Here is a 12,735-nt window from a genome sequence, read left to right on the forward strand (position 1 = left end):
ATGTTTTCAAATCTCCAGTTGTAGCTTCCTCTTGGTTTTTCTTTCTTTTCTTAAGTTTTATTTTTGTGACTTGGACTGAAGTGTTCGTGACTGCATAATAGATTTCCCTAATCATGGATCACAAAAGTACTTCCCCCTCGGCCCACTGTTGTCTAAGTCATGCGGCACTTTGTAACCATGTGTATTGATGTTGTTATGAAATAACCACTCTCACTTCCTCTGTCAGCTGTTTTTATTTTTAATAAAGTCCTGTGACAGAAAAATACAACAAGTTGGTGCAAGTTTTCCTTCAGATTCATCCAGCACGTACAGCAATGAGCTGCCGGAACCTGCGTTGGTGTGATCAACATACACGCAGGTATAAACATTCACACACATATATAGCCAACATAAATGTAGTGCGATAGGGAATACTTCACTTTTAAGGCACGTGAAAAGTAGTTTGGATTATTCTGCTACTTAATATATAAAGTATACAGTCCAGTGGACTTTAAGACTAACTGATCCTGTGAGATGTACTGTACATAACATATACATGTTCTGCTCTTTCTCCTGGGAGCCCAAGTAAAACCTCCCGAGAATGTCCCAGAGAGCCCTTATGAGAACACAGCAGGAGATTATGTGGAGACGTCACCTCTCACCTCAACATGCTGGAGGTGATCCTGTTGTGAACATTTCTGACCCAGAGAATCTCCTGCTGCGTTCTTCATATGTTTGGAGTTCATGTCTGAAAAGGTTTATCAGCAGCATGATCTTGAGACCCAAGTTTCTTGTCATGTAGTCGTAGGAGCACAGACGGTTTAACCAAAACAAATGTCATTGGCTCAAATACTTCACGTGTATTGCTGCAGTGGTATGGTCCAATTTAGATTTCAGGAAAGTTTATTATACTGCAAAATGCCTACACAAGGTTATTTTCTTACACAAGAACTTCAAAACATCAATAGATACAGCGTAAGTACCGGAGTCTGCCAGAATACTTGTGATCACAAAGGATGAGCAACTATTAACAAGCGTAAATTTTGACTAAAATTCAGTAGAATACCAGTATTTGTTTATAAACCGCAGCTGCCCTGTCGTTAATTTCAAACCCTGATCGCTTTTTCATGAAGTTATTTGAGTTGTAAAAAAACTAATCTTATCTTCTTAACCCAGTCTGTCAGGCTTTTATCATCAGCATGCAGCTTACATAAACGGTCCACATTCCCGGATATGTGCACACCGCTCGTGTAATTAAACTTACAAAAAAGGGAAAGTTGTGAAAGTGTCGTTAAAATATGTTTTACTTTTGTATCTGCGGATTTAACATTTTATAGAGACAACTTCCACGCACCGTCTGTCCCTTGTAAACCTAACCTACAACAATTTGATAATTTAATGAGAGGAGATCATAGATCCAGCAAAAGCTCAGTATAATTACATCCTTCAGTCTCTCTAAACAAGTTAACACAACACGTAAAATCTGAAATGTAAGAATAGATGCACAGCAGAAAATGCAGTCCAATGTATATTAGTACTCTGTATTCAGGGGGAAGTCTTTGTGTTTGGACGCCCTGTAGGAAAAAGAAAAAGGTTAATATGGTTTACCTGATAATGATAATTTAATGTTTCCCCCCATCATCTTACTGTTAACCTACCATGGCATCGGGAATCCTCTCCAATTCTTGTCCAAGCTCAGCATGGTCTTCATGTCTTCTTCGCTCAACTCAAAGTCAAACAACTGAAAAGAGAAAACGCATCTGAGCAAGTCAGGCAAAACCAGAGGCAGACCACACAAAACAAAGTAGCTAAAAGTTGGAAAATCACATAAAAGCAGCGATGAGTAGAAGTTTACGCTCGATATACCTGGAAATTTTCCTTGATTCGATGGGGTGTAACTGACTTTGCGATAACGATCACATTTCTCTGGGTGTGGAACCTCATGAGCACCTGGTTGGAAGACGGTGCAAAAACTTTTGATGTATTATTATGTCATCTCCTTCAATCATATTTTGTGATTCACCAAATTCAAACAATGCCGTACTGTTAAAGTTGCCATGGTCCGTTTCGTAACACATATTTATACACCGTGGGACACTAGTGGCTTTCTCCTTCTGATTTCCTGTTATTTCACCTTTGAAACAAAGCCATTTGGCTAATTTCTCTGTAGGTCATAAAACAATATCTGTTTGTTCACTTGTTCATGCTGAAAACGTGTGCTGCTGCTATCTGGTATTTGATCTATGAATATCCAATATAAAGTGCCTCTTATAAAAGCTTCAAATGGCAAACGGCATTTTCTCATTGAACACATGCTTCCTCAGTTTTGAGAAGTTTAACGAAATCGAACACAATTTGAGATCTTATATTTCCAGGAAAAAAGAGAAGGGGTGATGAAGATGTGTCTTTCTCACCTGTGCTGAAGTCTTGTTGTACTTGTCAGCGATGGCCTTGATCTTTGGGTCCTCCAGCAGAGAGGCTTCTTCAGATGAAGCCCTTTTGTAAATAAGAGCCATAAATGATAGATTAGTTAACAGTTATTATTGTTGACATGTAAAGCTGCCAATACCTTTATGTATGATACGTGATATTTCCCCTCACCAGGGTCTGTCAGGGGAACCCAGGGGGCTGTAGGCCGTCACTGAGATTCCCTTCGAGTGGCAGTAGTCGATCAACTTCACTTGGGTCAGGTACGGGTGACACTCAATCTGGGGAAACACTCAAAGGCTTTATCTCAAATTTATTTTAATTTTTACTCACATTTTACAAACATCCTGTTTCTCACCTGGTTGTTGACGGGCTTGTACTTGAGGCCTGGTTTGTTGAGTAAGGCTTCAATCTGGTCTTTGTTAAAGTTGGAGATGCCGATTGCTTTGACCAGCATCCACCAGCTCTTCCATAGCCTTATTGACACATTGCTCATTGGTATTAACGATGTATATTCCATCGCACAGATCATCCATTTGAAATGTCGCAATGCATCTATTGCAATTACCTCCCAGGTGTCCAAAAAGCTGCTATCATCAGAAATGATCTGTTCGTGTTCATCTAAAGGAAAAAGGTCGTCACCTGGCTGCAATATAAAAAAAAAAAACTAATTTAAGTTGGATGGAGATAACTAATTTGCTAAATGATTTCCAGTGATCACAAAGACAATACAATCATTCCTTAACCACAAAGCATGAATCAGGGGTGAAGGCCGGGTCCAGAGCCTAAAAACATAGCTTTTTGGTCAGGCAGCAAGGAAGCATTCGACAACACCAGAGCAAGACTGAGAACTGGCATCAACAAGGTAGCAGAGACTGGAGATCTCACCACGAGGACCTCCACCGTGTGGGAAACCACAGAAGAGCACGCTATGCTCGCTTGGAACATCCAAGGTTTTTGGGGAAGCCAAAATAACTTTTTATTCAATAGCTGTGACTCAGATTTTTCCATTTGCATTTTATTATCAAAACATGCCACCATCATACTTTTGTTATTTTGGTGGATTAGCAAGTAAGACCTCACCCATCTTCCTCATGTGCATGGCAGAGTTGATTTTCCCTGGTGGGTTCCCAGGAAGGATCCTCTCAATAGTACAAGAGTGATCCTGTCTATTAACCTCCCCTTCACCTCCTCTCCTGCCCTGCAACACTACAGCCTTTATCCATCATTCACTGGTGCACAAAGCCTTCCTCTTTACCCGTGCTTCAACATATGGGCACATTTTTACCAATTTGACCTCTTACCATGCCAATCAAAGACATTGGTTGACAATCCAGATTTTCTGGTTGTGCTTCCGTTGCTCTTTGCTTGTTTTCTGGTTCATGGTAGATTTACAAACCAACCGACAATACTGCCTATGTACCTAGACGGGCACGCAATACAAGCCAATAAATAGAACAACTCTTAGACTGCATCTGCCTTAGGCCAGTTAAGCTTGTTAAATGTGTGGCTCACACTTTACTCAACAGAGATATAAAAACATAAAATAGGCTAGTGAACAGAAAGGCAGGCTGAACCGGTCTCATGTATCATCACAGGATCGGTTGATCTAACAAATCTCCCAAGGGCTATAAAGAGGACTTCAAATTCTGAGGTCATTTCAGTTCGAGCTCAATGTTAGATGAGAATGAGTAAGAATAAATGAGGCACTGGACCAAAAGGCTTCAGTAAGTGGGACGAGGCACAACCAGTAGGTGGACAAGAATCGTGCAACTGTGAAGAGACTGACTGCTGCTGTTCTGCCTCATTCTGGTCCTCACACATCTCCACCCGTTTCAAGAGGGGTTCAGACACATCTGCTCTTCTTAAGTCTACTTAAAAAGTCTAAGTTCCCAAACCCAGATCTTATTCACCTTAACTGATCGAAAAAAGAAAATCCTTACTATAAACAACACAAACTGGATAAAGTGTCATTCAAATTCCAAATGTATGCGTTGCGAAACTGTGTCTGAAGTCAAGTTTAAACAGATGAAATAATCCAAATGTTAGTTGGATTAATCTATTTTTATGGGCATGCAAGGACAGTGGTTTCCAAACCTTGGTTCCCATAGGAAAGTGCATGAGGTAGAGGTCCACGTAGTCCAGCTTCAGGTCTCTTAGAGTCTTCTCACACCCTCCCTTCACAAGAGATGGAAGGTGGAAGGTGCACCACAGCTGTGGAAAACAAACAAGTCAACAGCTGTGGATGTGATGGGGTGACTGTCGTACATGTGATGAATTACACAAGGGAGCGGGGGGGGGGGGGGACGAAACGTGAGGAGTGAGGACCTCAACTAAAGCATTCAGGTTTAATGCGTTTCCCACATGTGGGCTTATCCAACTCATGAGGCCAAGAGTGAGCAGATGACTCAGCAGTTTCTGCCCTGACGCACGTGTTTGTGGTGATTAAAAAGCCTCAGTGTGTGTGTTTGTTAGACTGCAGTTTGTACAGCACTTTCCTGATATGATTGCTGCTCTAATACTTTACGATGTATGTCTCATTCACCCACAGCCTTAACTACATCAATGCAGGATCAGGGGCAGATAGGTGTTGGGTTTGACCAGGCATGCACCGTACCTTGCTGACAATGAATAGGTCTTCCCTCTTGACCACTCCTTGATCAATCATTGCACGGATCCCAGCGCCGACCTCCTCTTCATTCTGGTACACCAGGGCGCCGTCGATGTGCCTGTAACCGACACTTATGGCCACTTTTACAGCCTCGATGACCTTTCCTTGTTCCGCCTGCAAAGTCAGGGAGATACAAAAAAGAAAGAAATTGCTCATGTAGATAAACATTAGATGTACCAGGTGGTGTGCTGATCTAGTTTTACACTAATATTCATTCATCATTTAACGGTAGGAAAGGCCCACCGGGGCAACTTGTTAAGCCACGACCAGTCTAATCTTGTCAGGCAGAGGTCAGTGGACAGAAACATGTTAATATTTACCCTCAGGCAACAGGTAATGTTTTCAAAAGTCAACAATGCACTTCATTGCACCAGTTAAATACACAATCCCCAGTGACCTACACTGCAGGACCAGTGGATTCAGGCCTGTTAATAACACTATGATGCAGATCAGCGAAGCTCTGAAAGCTCATGAGAAGAGAAAAGCATCACCACCCGGTCAGCTGTTATCTCACATCCAGTGAGAGGAGGGGGGGATGGGGGTCTGCCCGTCTGCACAGATCTGCTCCTTTAGTATCAAACAGCTGAGCCTCTTACCCTCCACGTTCCCAGACCCACGATGGGCATCTCCGCTCCGGTGTTGAGCTTCACCGCAGGTATCATGTTGACGACGTGCTCGTTGCAAGCGGACCAGTGCTTTCACCAAACTGGGAAAGGAGGCAGCCTCTCCTTTAATAATAAATGCCACGGAGAGAGAGAGAGAGGAGGGGTTAGCGGGCAGAGAAGAGAGAGGGCCTCTGGGGGTTCGATTAGTCATGTCTTGCCTTGAAAGCCAGATGGGATCCAGGCCATGGAGCTGTTCAAGAGGCAGAGCGTCGATAGTAGGGGAGGGGGGGGATCAGCACAAATGTTGAGATTGTAATGGAGAGTGTTTGGATGACAGTATACAGAGGGGAACCAATAGATTAGGTGACACTGGTAAATAACTGCATAGATTCAGTTTAAGCATATTTTTTAAAGACCCTGTGTGACTGGGAAAGAGTTAATGAGGCCTTCCTATTGGTGCAAACCAGGAATTTGCCCTTTCATCATGGGAATTATAAAACACACCAGATGAATCAGAAGATTTTACAAACATTAAAGAAAGTCAAACTTTAATATTACACACTTTTACTCCAGCAAATTAATTTCTTAAAATGCAACCTTTGGTAAGGGCAATACATTCAGGTGGATATCACTGAAACGTTTTACTTTTGTACCAAACGTGTCAAATCTGTCAGAAAATGTAAAGTTACCATACAGATCAGTAGGTATTGTAGATTATTACTCACTAGCACTGACATTGCCTATAGTGACAAGTAGATTAGAAATAGTGAAGACTATTTTTAGTCTACCTTAGATATAAAACTTTTTTAATCCCGAAGGATATTCTGGTGCCAGCAGGCTCCAAGATTCCTCAACACAAAATAAAATAGAGTACAGAGAATATTATAGTATTACATCCAAAGGAGTACAAAAATAAAGTGTAGTATACGCTGAAATAAAAATATAAATTGTATCATAAGACATATAACATGACATTAAAAGTCCACATACAGACAAGGACAACACAATAGTAATAAATTGCTGGATCACAGTGATACTTATTAAATCATTGACTTTTGAGGCGGTATGCAGAAATTACACTCGTGCTGTCACAAAGAAAATCATAATGCGTCATAAAAATTCGGAATACTCCAAAACCAGCGGAACATGCTCCCAGTCACTGAATAACTGGATATATTGTCCTCACGTGCACTCTGTATTACTCTGCCAGTTGCACAATTCACAGAAGCCCAGAGGTGCATCATGAGCCGCTCCTCTCTCTCTGGATGAGTAATGGATTGAAGAGATGGTTGGAAGCTGTAAAAACATTATGACTATACTATTTATTTATGTTTAAGTATGTTTTTATATACCGTGTGCATGTTTTACTAAGTGTCCAACTATGCAGTTCAGTGTTGTCTTTAGTCCATATTTCTCTTAACTGTGTGTCTGGTATTATTGTGTTGCATGTTCATACCTTAGACTGTATATAAAGATGGACGTCACGCCCCCCCCCCCCAAACCTATAATTGGTGCAGGTGTAATGGTGGTGATAGTAGTTTAAGTGGATTCAATAATGCATTGTATCTTATATAAACCAAACCCCACACCATATAATTCATAGTGAAGTACATGAGATGAACAGGCTCCAGTCGAGCAGAGGTCATTGGGAGTGAACCTTGATTGATGGTTTGCATGTCTCCGCACAAAATTCAACTTGATTAAATATTTGCAGCTACACAACTCGTGAAGCAGCGCACGAGTCTAAGGGTGACCTTTGAAACAAGTTTGAGTAAAACAGAAAAATTAATTATCCGCACTTTTGGGAAATTCTTTGCCCTGACAGACACATTTGTTGTGTTTTTAAAAAGTCCCTGTAGGTCCATCCGACTGCATTTTGTACAGAGATTTTCTAGTTTAATTGATATTAAAAAACCCTTAACAATGGCTGTACACATTCATACACTGACGATGCAACATCAGGAGCAGTCCATATTTGCCAGCCTGGTGTGCCATGTATTTATTCTTTCGCTGATCTGATCATGTTGAGGTCTGACATTCTTTTAAAAATATATATATATATTTTTTTTTTATCAAGGTTCACTTATGCAGGTATGATAGAAAGACTCCCTCTGACATATAAATTGCATCCTTATTTAATTTTAACAAAATAGCCTCGTCCCTGTCATGTGCTATACACTTAAAGGTTCAGTGTGTAAGTTGCAGCTGAACACCCCTCACCTCAATCCTCCACTTCCAAACATGAGAGAGAACTTGTAGTACCCTTCAGTTGTATCAAAACTCAAAAGATGTTTAGTTTGTCTGTGCTACTGTAAAAAACATGGTGGCCTTCGACGCAGGACCTGCTATAGATGTAAATATAAAGTATTTCAATATAAAGGGACCATTCTAAGATAAAGAAAACAACAATTCACCCAATTAAGATGAAATACACGAGTGAAAACATCACTAGGGTTATTTTATATACAATTGTTGCCAATAGATCCCTTTTACCTAGATCTTAAATCTGAATCACACTGAACCTTTAAACTAAACCCTGTCTTGTGAAAGTACGCCCTCTACTGGTTGTTAATGTGAACAACAGCCTCCTTGAAGACTGGTGAAAATCACTGCTGAGGTGGAGCTGACAGAATAAGTTACTTTTTAAATTAAGAATTAGGAGTTTCTTCAGTTCTGTGAAAAGAGTTGTACGTTTTACGCTATCAGCAACTGTATATATACACATATACACACCATATTTCATACTTTGTCGCATTATGTTGTTTTCTGAGAAGCATGACAACCCCCACAAGACCAATCAATGTCACTGCTAACTGCCTGTTTAACACTAAATATATTTAGATTATGGCCCGGAGGCAAATTTACATTTCATAATCTTGACAATATTCTAATGAAAGGGTAAATATCAACTATACCTGAAATAGTAATTCATACTTCTGAGACTAAATGATCAAAAATAAACAAACTTTTTTGCACTTGTAACTTTTTTTAATTGTTCTCCCAACATTGTGAAGCAAATCAACATTCAGGGTCTCTCATCACACGCACACATACACACATAGAAAGTGCGGACATCAGACAATGACATTTTCATAGCACGGTCTATGAAAGATAGGCATCATGAAGAGCAAAAGGTTACTAAATATTGCACATTATTATTGTCAGTTCAGGAAACTTTTCCGACCCTTTCGGCCTAACTAGCAGATGAAACCTGGATTTTGTGACGATCAAGACAACTGGTCAAAGAGCTGAGGTAGAGCGAGAGCACACAGACGCTGCCTGTGGCTGCTCTGACTGACAGAGAAGGTAGATGCAGCTCTGTAGAAAGAAACAGAAAAACGAGGTAACAGTTGATTACGTCCAACCTGTGCACATCTCGGGATGTGAAGGTTCTTTTTCACAGCAAAATTTGATACAAGTGCTACAAATCCAAATGTGTGTAATTTAATCATTAAGATAAGGATTAAAAGCCAAAAAGACTCTTCAGCATAGCCTGTTGTTATATCAGCAAAATTTTGTTGTACAGTATGGCCTAATAAGCTGCAGAACGAATGTTGCACAGGTTTATTACTGATGTTTGATCAATCTTATTGCCTCACTGCTAACAAAAGAAAAATAATCTTTTGACTTTAGGCCATACCTGAGTCTCGTCGAACAGCAAACAAACGAATAAGTAAACTAAATGAAACTAACCAGGTAAATAATAGGGAGGTATCTGAGTGAGACGAATACTTATGCTATGAGCAGTAATGTGAGGAAGTTATTGCTTGGAAGCAGCCGCTCACGAGGCCGGCTTGGATATTTGTTCCTTACATATGGGAAATTACACAAAAAAAGCCACACAAAACCATTCTCTGTTCCACCGAGTGATAAATTAGCAATCCATTCAAAAAACCACAAGTACACGCCCAGCAGTGTCCTGAACGGCTGCCGTCCCTGAGCGAGCCGTGTTCTGCTCGCCTCAGGAGCAGTCGGTGTAGGTGGTCACCATGTTCCCCCTCCGCTCTGTCACTGTCCTGCAGTGCTGCTTCCCTGCGCCCTGGAATCCGCCGTCAGGCCTGGCGCCGTGGGCGAACATCTTCTCCAAGTCCTCAAACATGTCATCAAAGAGTCCTTCGCCAAAGGCCTCCTGCTGCTGGAACTGTCTATTGTGCCTGTTCATGGCCTCACGGTGGGCCTGGAAGTGGCTGTCAAAGTGTCTCTTCTGGTGTTCTTGGTTATGAGCAAAGTTGTGCGAGTGGAAGTGTTGCTGCTGATGATGCTCGTGATGGTCTTTGAAAAGGTCGTCAAAGTTGAAGGACTGGTAGTGCTGTTTGAAGTTGTAGGCATCTCCGCCTCCTCCGCCTCCATGGCTCTCCCCTGGTGATGGGCCATGGCCAAACTGGTCATACTCTCGCCGCCTCTTATCGTCAGACAATGTCTCATAAGCTGGAGGAAACAAAGACATATGACGTCACTTGTTGGTTGCTATGACCCTGGCTCTTTTCACAAGTGCTAGTTACAACCCTACTGTGAGAAGCGTTGAGTACAGGTGGCATTAAAATGTTCTGAATGTGTTCCCTGTGACCACTGATCTGACCTCTCTTCCTGTTACACAAACAATAACGACTGTCATTTATGTTTGAGAAGACTGTCTCTCTGTGTCACATTAGTGTTCACACAGCGAAAGAATGTGGCCGGACGGCCTCCAAATTATATTTGAGTGATCGGATCTCAGGACACATTCATGACGCATTCAGACCTGTACTCGATGGTGACCACTTATGATTGGATCCCTAAGGACAGATGCTAATACCAAGTTTGAATGGGGGTCTCTGATGCACATTTCTAGTTCAACTTTAAGAAATTAAGCAATGTTTGTCATCTATTCATTGTCAACAAAAGCTGGGAACCACGATCAGTTTCATTTTCCATGTATAGGCTTTCCCAGTGCGGCCTTGTTGTGTCAGGACCTGTCTATAAATAGCTTCTTCAACATGTTCGTTCAGGTTTTTAACAAAACAAATATCACCTGACAAAAGAAACAAGACAGGTTGTTACAGGTGTGAATGTGAGGATCGTCTTTCAGAGAGAGGTGCTCCTATTGAAGATTTTATCCTGAAACACTGCCGTTTCTTTAGTTATTTGACCTTTATTCCTAAAATATGTTCAATAATCTTATGTCAGGAGAGATATGACGTTTAAAATCTAAAATATTTGAATATCTTCCCCACATTGTATAGGAATGACAGACATGATGACGCACATACCCTCCGCTATGTCTCTGAACCTGTCTTCTGTGTCCTGGCCCTTGTTGCGGTCTGGGTGGTACTTGAGGGCCAGCTGGTGGAAGGCCTTCTTGATCTGGCGGTCGGTGGCCTCTCTGGGAACCCCCAGGATGTCGTAGTAGTCCCTCTTGGCCAGGATGAACTCGGAGATCAGGAGGACGTGCACCGCTAGCAGCAACACGGACTGAGCTGCGGCCATACTGCTGATTTCTCTCTTTTCTTTTGGCACCTCTGCAACTGTGAAGAGAGCAGTTTGACACCTCGGTTAGGGGACTGGTCCCACACCTCTGACACAAAGAAGGATGCTGTCAAACGGTTCCAAAGCTAGATAGTGGGTTCCAAAACAGCCTGGATGTATGAAATGGAGCTTTACTTGTAAGCATTACTTTGTCAGCAAATACAACTAGATAGTGGGTTTAAAATCAGAGAGACTGTGGGTCATATAGCTTTACTTGTTAGCATTACTTTACCATCTTATCCAAAGAGATAATGGGTCCAATAATAGCCAGAATATATATTATATGACTTTATTTGTTAGCATTACTTTACTGGCAAATAAACTATACAATGGGTTCGAAACCAGCATTAATATGTGATTATAGAGCTTTTTAGAGCACTGACAGACGTGAGGCCCTATTGAAATTGTAAGGATTATTATTGTCATTATTATTCAGGCAAATTAATTGGCTTTTTGAGGGCTTTAACATGCTCAAATTCTGACCAAAATTTGCAGAAAATTAGAAAGTGGTGAAAATGTACGTATTCTGGAGGAATTTTCAATGGACGTCGCAAAATGGCTCAACGGTGCCCCCCGAGACCCCCGGAACGTGTTCACATTGACCGATCTTCACAGTACCAGGGCTTACATCACATTGACTTCAACTTGAGATGAGTGTCGTCACAACTACATGGAGATACAAACTAACCCAAAGGGTGTGACCGTGGCGTCAAAGTTTCATTACACGCCATTAAAAATTAGAATCTTTATGTCTTGTTTATATTATTACTTTACTAGCAAATTAAGCTATGTACAGGGTTTAATAACAGACTGTACACTGTATGACGTTTGCTCAATTTGCTTCTATAACTTTTCGAGTAAATACAGCGAGACGATGTGTTCAATGACAGAATATGTGACTCATAGCGTTACTTTGCTAGCTCTTCTAAAAAACAAACAGAACCAGGCGTTATCTCGGGATAAAGACCACTCACCGTGTGGAAGCAGCTTCCCTCAGCTCTGCCTGGTCAGCGGGCCTTCAGCTGCTAGATGTCCACTCGACGACATGGATGTTAAACGTCCAGTAGACGACAGCTTCACCTGGAGAGAGGGACCTGAACTTCTCTCTGAGGCTCCAGCTGATCCGAGGCTTGTTGACGAGTCGCATTCCACAGGGCGAGCACCACGACTCGCAACGCGATTGGTCCGCTCGCCGGAAGCAGTGATTCGCGCCGCGCTGATTGGAGGAGCCGGCGGGGCACGTTGAGGGCGGGAAGTGGAGGCGGGGCCAGACGAGCGAGAGGACGAGCTGCTCTTTACTTCCGCCTTCGCTTTTCATCGGAGGCGCGGCACTCAAACATCGTTTTTATTATTATTATGCTAACTTGGGTAATATTCCCTTACTCTTTTGCATCAAATTAATTGTAATGATTAAAAAGATGCGTAACTAATGTTATTTTACGTTATGACTCTTATTCCCGTAGCTGTGCATCTTTTTAAGAGTCGCGGAGGGCACGTTAATGCTCTTGACGACAGAAATCACTTCCCTTCAGGGGGGCTACAAACCGG

General features: G+C 41.8%; 2 protein-coding genes across 2 annotated transcripts; both read right to left on the reverse strand.

Moving 5' to 3' along the window:
* Positions 1-214: 214 nt before the first annotated feature.
* LOC133013138 (aldo-keto reductase family 1 member B1-like) lies at positions 215-5,847 on the reverse strand. The gene is given in 11 exon segments (XM_061080375.1): positions 215-1,553; positions 1,638-1,720; positions 1,846-1,929; positions 2,394-2,475; positions 2,581-2,687; positions 2,765-2,861; positions 2,863-2,882; positions 2,975-3,052; positions 4,504-4,620; positions 5,024-5,191; positions 5,674-5,847. Coding segments are annotated over 11 exon segments (945 nt in total). The 5' UTR covers positions 5,740-5,847; the 3' UTR covers positions 215-1,510.
* A 2,801-nt stretch (positions 5,848-8,648) lies between these two features.
* On the reverse strand, positions 8,649-12,315 carry LOC132997443 (dnaJ homolog subfamily B member 9-like). Its single transcript, XM_061067452.1, has 3 exons — positions 12,162-12,315; positions 10,932-11,186; positions 8,649-10,110 (listed from the first exon to the last, which is right to left on the reverse strand). The coding sequence occupies exons 2-3, from the start codon at positions 11,146-11,148 to the stop codon at positions 9,644-9,646; spliced, it is 684 nt and encodes a 227-aa protein (XP_060923435.1). The 5' UTR covers positions 11,149-11,186; positions 12,162-12,315; the 3' UTR covers positions 8,649-9,643.
* Between the last annotated feature and the right edge of the window lie 420 nt (positions 12,316-12,735).

Source organism: Limanda limanda, chromosome 1 (assembly GCF_963576545.1).
Source record: "Limanda limanda chromosome 1, fLimLim1.1, whole genome shotgun sequence".
In the NCBI taxonomy this organism is placed as follows: domain Eukaryota; kingdom Metazoa; phylum Chordata; class Actinopteri; order Pleuronectiformes; family Pleuronectidae; genus Limanda; species Limanda limanda.

What these genes read in the sequence shown, in the direction of transcription:
- LOC132997443 (XM_061067452.1), bottom strand. Translation starts at nt 11,148, where the DNA reads ATGGCCGCAGCTCAGTCCGTGTTGCTGCTAGCGGTGCACGTCCTCCTG. An exon ending in GTTCAGAGACATAGCGGAGG is followed by an intron (nt 10,111 to 10,931) that starts GTATGTGCGTCA and finishes TGTTTCCTCCAG; the next exon opens with CTTATGAGACATTGTCTGAC.